We start from the raw sequence: 7,525 nt of genomic DNA, 5'->3' as shown, positions 1-7,525 counted from the left end.
TTTTTTTTTTTTTTAAAGAAATACTCTATGCTTAAACAGGCTCACATCTTAATAGCAGGAGGGTTGTAAACATGCAAGTGGCTTCTGTTATGTAGGTAGTAGTTAGGGATGCAACGTGTACTCATGAAAATACCCCGGTACTAAACGCTGATCCTGGCACTTTACATTTTTTAATGGGTTTGGCTGCCTGATAACTCGCGCTTGCTGGGGACCTCACGGTGGTTGTCTTTTACCCACACCCACGAGACCCCAAACAGCCTGGTGAGACGCTGCACACAGCCCTGGTAAGAATGCACTGCCCTGGGGTGATGCTGCACACACGCTTGCTGGTGAGAATGTAAAGCCCTGGAGAGACATCGCACACAGCCCTGGTGAGACCGCATGAATCCCTGGTGAGACCACATGAAGCAGTGGTGAGAACGCACAGCCCTGGTAAGACCGCATGAAGACCTGGTGAGAATGTACAGCCCTGGTGAGAATGCACAGCCTTATTAAGACTGCATGAAGGTCTGGGGAGAATGCACAGCCCTGTGTAGACGCTGCACACAGCCATGGTGAGACCGCATGCAGCCCTTGTGAGAATGCAAAGCCCTGGTCAGACACCGCACAGCGTCCTGAGACCCCCGCACAGTCCTGGTGAGCAACACAGAGTATGTAGCTTCATATTATTCTGCATTGCTGTATAATGTTTTGCTGGGATTTGTACTCTATAGCTGGTGGTATTCTGCACTGCTGTATGATGTATTGCTTGGATTTGTAGTCCCCCTACAGCTTGGAGTCAGTGGCAGAACTACCAGGGTGGCAGCGGTCGCAGCTGTGACTGGGCCCTGGTGCTCCACCACTGTCTTTAAATCATTAGTATGCATTGTTTTAGAAAAGATGCCACATGAGATGAAAAAAAAAGGTATCAGTAATTGGTATCTGTGAGTACTTGAGGAAAAGTATCGGTACTCGTACTTGGTCTTGAGAAAATGCGATTGGTTCATCCCTAGTAGAAGCCTATATGATCCTCAGCATTGGGAGGGCATCCCAAGTAGTGGAAGGGTGGGCAATACTCACAGGTCTGGAGGAGTTGCCGGAACTAGGGTAAGAAGTTTTGTGCATAACTTGTACCTGTGTGCATTTCTTTCCAGCCTGCTAGATTACAGAAGGCTGGTGTTTTAAGTGGTATGGGGCAATTTTTTGGGCCTCCCTTTTAAAAAACATGGATAATACTAAAGGGCATATGAGCTGGTGTCAGTAGCATATGGCTCTGTGAACATCAGCCCATTTATATTTACTGTATTAGGGGTGGGGATGTTTTTGTAAAAACAGAAAAAAACATTAGATTAGCAGATATGAAATCAACAACAACCAACTGCTGATGGAGTGCATTTTGTAGTAGCGTCAGTTATATTTTTATGGAAGGCAGAAATCACCAGCACTCAGTAGATATCTTTGATGTCTATTTCATCGGACCAATCGTCAATTGTCGTATACAAAATAGCGACGTTTCGGGACCGCACAGGATCCCTTCATCAGGGCAACAATGTTACATTGTCGCCCTGATGAAGGGATCCTGTGCGGTCCCGAAACATTGTCGCCCTGATGAAGGGATACTGTGCGGTCCCGAAACGTCGCTATTTTGTATATGACAATTGATTATTGGTCCGATGAAATGGACATCAAAGATATCTACTGAGTGCTGGTGATTTCTGCTTTCCACTGTTTGTTGCACAGTGCCATCCGTGATTGTCACTGCAAGCACCACTACAAGTACTTGGGCCGGGAGCGCTGTGAGGAGTGCAGAGGGACTTACTATTTTCTAAGTTATATTTTTATAACAACTTTGAGCCAGCTTATAGAAATTTAGAGACCCATAAACTGAACAGAACCATGACCCATTCTTGTATGAGATATGGAACTTGAGAATCCCTGTCGGAATTTGCACTGTGACCATTCAATTGATAGGCTTCAAGTGGCCACTGTATAAAGTTTAGTATTTTACAAAACAAAAGAACACCGGTTTAATTAGATTCATGTCTGCTCTTTCTATAAAGTCCCCAGTCTGGACCAGGTTTTGTTTTAGATTTTTGTGAAGAAATAAATCCATCTGCATTTTCAGGGCCATACCTATCATTCCACATTAGAACAGAAGGTCTTTTATTGTCCCTTACACATTTTGTTTTGTTCAAGCATTTAAAATTGCTGAGCATCACAGTTTAACCAAATAAAAAGTCTACCCACATTTAAAGCTTGCTTCCAAACAGACGAGCTGTTCTATGAAAAGTACATACAATGTTTTATTTATTTACTTTTAGGAGCCTATTTACTAAAGTAGAATAACTGGTTTTCTCTTTGCCACACCTCACATATGTGCTGCTGAATTTCATCTAGCGTTCCTTATACTGGAAGTTTAATTGCCAAACTGAACTTTAAAAACAATTGTCTAAATGGATCCAAAACTGGATTTTTTTTTCACTAATCCATTCACTAATCTATAGCAACCAAACATAATTTGTTTTACCCAAATAATAAAAGAAAAATTAAAAACTTGTGCACAAGTCTAATTTTAGGTGTACATGAAAAGCAATATCACACACAATTAAAATTAATAGGTTATTAATATATTTATTGCATTTTGCCTAAGTTGTTTAGCTCTGTACTACCCCAACTTAAAGAAACGCAGTCACCTGCCCGTTCAGGGCAGATTGACAGTGCCTCATGATAGACCTCGCCCTATGGAAGGTATAGTCACTGATCCATGCTCCCTCACCGCCTCCCCACTGCAGGAGCCTAGCTTGAATGAGCTCCAGTGTTGGGTGGTATCAGAGCTTACCAGTGTGAATAATATCCCTGCATCCTCATGTGACACTGTTCGGGCCTGGCGACTGGTTGCTCAGGCTCAAGTATGGTTAATTCAACAAACCTGGAAGCCATGAAGCCCTGCTTCATTAGAGCAATGGGTAAAGTGACAATGGAGTGTCAATAGGTAAGTACCTTGCTAAAAGGCACTGTCACGTTTTCCTAAATAGGGAAAATATCAACTAATTTTTTAAATCACTCATATTAAAAAAAAAGGTACAGACTGCTCCAGAGCACTACAAGGGCGTCTGAGCCTGAGGTGCTCATTTTGCAAACACTGACTTTCACTTCTAAAGGCAGACCTGTGGTATGCCACTCTTGCTGTTACAATGCACCCCTCTGTTAGTCACATTGTAGTATGCGTTCCAAGCAGTGAGAGTGTTGGGAAAAAAATAGACATGCAAATATAGCATTATGCAGGCAAAAATTGTGTCATAGTGTCATTTAGGCACCATTGTTTTTTGACACAATTACCTGGAACTAGTATGCACATCTGGAGTTGGGTCTTTCTTAATGCTCATTCTTTATCAATGACCCATAAGGTCAGAGACAGCAAAGCAGATAGCATTTTCAGAAGCAGGGGTCATCAGTAGTATCCCACATATGTACTAATTTCCTTTACGATTTTGTACTAGCTGTATGGGTTAAGGTTTCTATATGAAATTAAGGTAAACTTGGGTTCACATGATATTCATTGAGAAATATATAAAACAGAAAAAGATGTGACATGACATTTTTGGTACCTATACACAAAACAGAACACATTATTCAAAGGAAACTGCATGACACTCAGCATGACAATTAGAACATGATTTGAGTAAAATGCTCAAACATGAGCACCACTGAGCTCTAGCACTTTGACCAGCTTTTTGCAGATTGTTAGGATATCACATGCTTATATTCTGAAGCGCTAATCCAGTACAGCAGGGAAAGGCGGCGGTACAAGGAATGGAAAGCATGACTGTTCAGGAACAGGGGCCGGAATGGATAGCAGGGCAATGGGTATAGTTAGAAGGTTCAAGAGCAGTGGCACAGTGAAATTGGCACACAGGTAAAAAAGCACTGAGGCACTGTGAGATTCCTGAGAAGGAGCTAAATAATCTCCCAGTAGCCAGCACCCGATAAAGGCTAATTCGTGGGACCTGCTGGGAAACACCCACTGGTGGAAACTGGAACTGTACGCTTTAAGTCTGTAGACCACGGTGCCACTAGCAGGTGTTTTAATTCTCAACACAGATATCTTACCAAGCTACCAATCTCAAAACGGATATCTTACCAAGCTACCAATCTCTGACGATTGAGCACAGATAATCTAACTTAATGTGGAGTTCCTCAAATATACACTGTCCAATGGTTAAGTATATAAGGTGGAAGTTACTTGCATATGGGCACCTTCACTCATAAACACATATTATAATTTTTTTAATAAAATGTGTTATAGGACAACAAAAACTTCCATGGAACAAAATAATTGTATATTGTCTTGTCTTGACTTCCTTTGTGCTTAATGATAATATTTTCTTCTTTTTCTAGGAATGTTCACTCTTTCAGAAGTTGCCTCGCTTAATGATATCCAGCCAACATATCGGATTCTGAAGCCATGGTGGGATGTTTTCATGGACTACTTGGCAGCTGTTATGTTGATGGTTGCCATCTTTGCAGGGACCATGCAGTTGACCAAAGATCAAGTTGTTTGCTTACCAAAGTTAGATTCAGCTGTATGTTCAGTCTCTCCGATTAGCAAAACAGTACCAGTTTCTACTACGTTTGAAGAAACTACAGCAGAACCTGATCAAAAATGGCAAAGCACAGTGCCTAAAGTTGAGTCGGATACAACTTTGGCAAGACAAATAGATACTTTGGTTACTACGACTCAATCTTCTGTTGAAAGTGATAAAAAGGAAGCAAGTAATTTAGGAGGGAGAAAGACAAATCTGGATTACCAGCAATATATATTCATCAACCAAATGTGTTATCATGTGGCTCTGCCATGGTACTCAAAGTATTTTCCCTATCTCGCACTTATACATACAATTATTCTCATGGTAAGCAGCAATTTTTGGTTCAAGTATCCAAAGACCTGTTCAAAAATCGAGCATTTTGTCTCCATACTGGGCAAATGTTTTGAATCCCCGTGGACAACAAAAGCTTTATCTGAGACAGCATGTGAGGATTCGGAAGAAAATAAGCATAGACTTACTGGTGCTCGGTCCCTCCGTAAACACCTTTCAAATAGCAGTGAAGAGGGAAGTCCAAGCCCCAGCACTCCAATGATCAGCAAATCCGGACCTAAGTTTTCAGCTGACAAGCCAGTAGTGGAGGTTCCTGGGATGACCATCTTGGACAAAAAAGATGGGGAACAAGCTAAAGCCCTTTTTGAAAAGGTCCGTAAATTTCGTACTCATGTTGAAGACAGTGATTTAATTTACAAACTCTATGCTGTTCAAACAGTTGTCAAGACAGTGAAATTCATTTTTATACTTTGTTACACCTTAACATTTGTAACTGCAATAAGTTTTAAACATATCTGTATGCCCAGTGTCGAGCACCTTACAGGATACAAGGAGTTTGAATGCACACATAACATGGCATTTATGCTAAAGAAGCTTCTCATCAGCTATATTGCTCTTATTTGTGTTTATGGCCTTGTTTGTTTGTATACTTTGTTCTGGCTCTTTAGAAGACCTCTCAAAGAATACTCATTTGAGAAAGTGAGAGAGGAAAGCAGCTTCAGTGACATTCCTGATGTCAAAAATGATTTTGCTTTTCTTCTTCACATGGTTGACCAGTATGATCAGTTATATTCCAAGCGATTTGGAGTTTTCTTGTCTGAGGTGAGTGAAAACAAACTGCGTCAGATTAGCTTAAATCATGAGTGGACCTTTGAGAAGCTTAAGCAGCACATTTCTCGCAATGCTCAAGACAAGCAGGAGTTGTATCTCTTCATGCTTTCTGGAATTCCAGATGCTGTGTTTGAACTTACAGATCTTGAAGTTCTAAGGCTTGAGCTTGTTCCAGAAGCTAAGATCCCTGCTAAAATTTCTCAAATGACTGCTCTTCAAGAACTGCATCTATGCCACTGCCCAGCTAAGGTTGAACAGACTGCATTTAGTTTTTTGCGAGACAACTTGAAGTGCCTTCATGTGAAATTTACAGATGTGGCTGAAATTCCTCCCTGGGTCTACTTGTTAAAAAATCTTCGAGAACTATACTTGGTAGGAAACTTGAACTCTGAAAATAACAAGATGATTGGACTTGATTCATTAAGGGAGTTAAGGCATCTAAAGATTCTCTACGTGAAGAGTAATTTGACCAAAATACCGTCTAATATCACAGATGTGGCACCACATTTAACAAAGCTTATCATTCATAATGATGGCACCAGGGTTGTTTTGCTAAACAGCCTTAAAAAGATGATGAATGTAGCAGAGCTGGAACTTCACAACTGTGACTTGGAGAGAATTCCACATGCGATTTTCAGTCTGAGCAACTTGCAAGAGCTAGATCTAAAACTAAACAGCATTCGTACTATAGAAGAGGTCCTCAGTTTTCAGCACTTGAAAAGGCTGACTTGTTTGAAATTGTGGCACAATAAAATTGTCAGCATTCCTCAGTCTATTTCACAAGTAAAGAACTTGGAGTCTCTGTATTTGTCAAACAACAAGCTAGAGTCCCTTCCAGTAGGCCTTTTCCTCTTGCAGAAGCTTCGGTATTTGGATGTCAGCTACAATTGTTTATCTATGGTTCCTATTGAAATTAGTAATCTCCAGAATCTTCAGCATTTGTACGTTACAGGAAACAAAGTGGACATCTTGCCAAACACATTGTTTAAATGCATCAAATTAAGAACTTTATGCTTAGGTCACAATTGTATCACTTCCATCCCAGAAAAGATAGGGCATCTAGTACAGCTTACACATTTAGAACTAAAAGGGAATTGCTTAGATCGCTTATCTTCTCAGATTATTCAGTGTCGTCTTCTCAAGAAAAGTGGGCTAATCATTGAAGATCATCTGTTTGATTCTTTGCCATCAGAGGTAAAGGAGGCATTAAATCAAGATGCAAGCGGCCCTTTTGCCAATGGCATATAGACAGTTTTGGCCAGTGTGCTGTATATTAAACAAAGAGGTTTAAGCAGACCACTTTTTCCTCTCAGAATCCAAGACTGCTCATTCTTTTTTTTTTTTTAAGTAGGCCAAAAACATTTCACCCTCAAGACATGGTCTTTGCAATTTCTCTATTTACTAACAAAGTTATTGTTCATTATTGAAGGCATCAGTACATATTTCAATCAGATTATACAATTTGCAAATCGTATGGAAGCGCTGCATTAAATTTTTTTATGTGATTTGAAGGAATTCCTCTGGATGTTTACAGATAACCTGTTCACGTTTGTAGATCAATTACATAGTAAATTTTGGTACTCCGCGTGTTTATTTTTGATCTGTTAAATAGGGAATAGAGTAAACACAAAATAGTGTTAAATTAATACCAAAGATGCTTGTGACCTCCAAAAGTAGTTTCCATTTCCACCTTTCTTCCCTGTGTATTGATCACATTAAATGTGAAGTGTGGCCTCACTGGACAGTAGGAAGGTGCAAAGAGTGGAAGGAGGAAAGCTAGATTATGACTTAGAAGCTGTGGTTGGGATTTGTGCTGTTGGTATTTGGGAAACTGGAAC

General features: G+C 40.4%; 1 protein-coding gene across 3 annotated transcripts in view; it reads left to right on the top strand.

Moving 5' to 3' along the window:
* LRRC8D (leucine rich repeat containing 8 family member D) overlaps positions 1-7,271 on the top strand; it is a 70,548-nt gene extending 63,277 nt beyond the window's left edge. For 2 of the 3 annotated variants that reach the window (XM_018561397.1, XM_018561398.1), the window contains exon 2: positions 4,378-7,271. In XM_018561397.1, the coding sequence (XP_018416899.1) occupies positions 4,380-6,935 (2,556 nt within the window). In that variant the 5' untranslated portion in view covers positions 4,378-4,379 and the 3' untranslated portion in view covers positions 6,936-7,271. The remainder of the gene's footprint in view (positions 1-4,377) is intronic. The other variant, XM_018561399.1, reaches the window with a different exon arrangement.
* Positions 7,272-7,525: the final 254 nt, after the last annotated feature.

The sequence above is a fragment of the Nanorana parkeri genome, unplaced genomic scaffold (genome assembly GCF_000935625.1).
Source record: "Nanorana parkeri isolate BGI_ZX_2015 unplaced genomic scaffold, ASM93562v1 scaffold521, whole genome shotgun sequence".
NCBI lineage: Eukaryota > Metazoa > Chordata > Amphibia > Anura > Dicroglossidae > Nanorana > Nanorana parkeri.
This window is presented reverse-complemented; position numbering and strand designations above follow the sequence as displayed.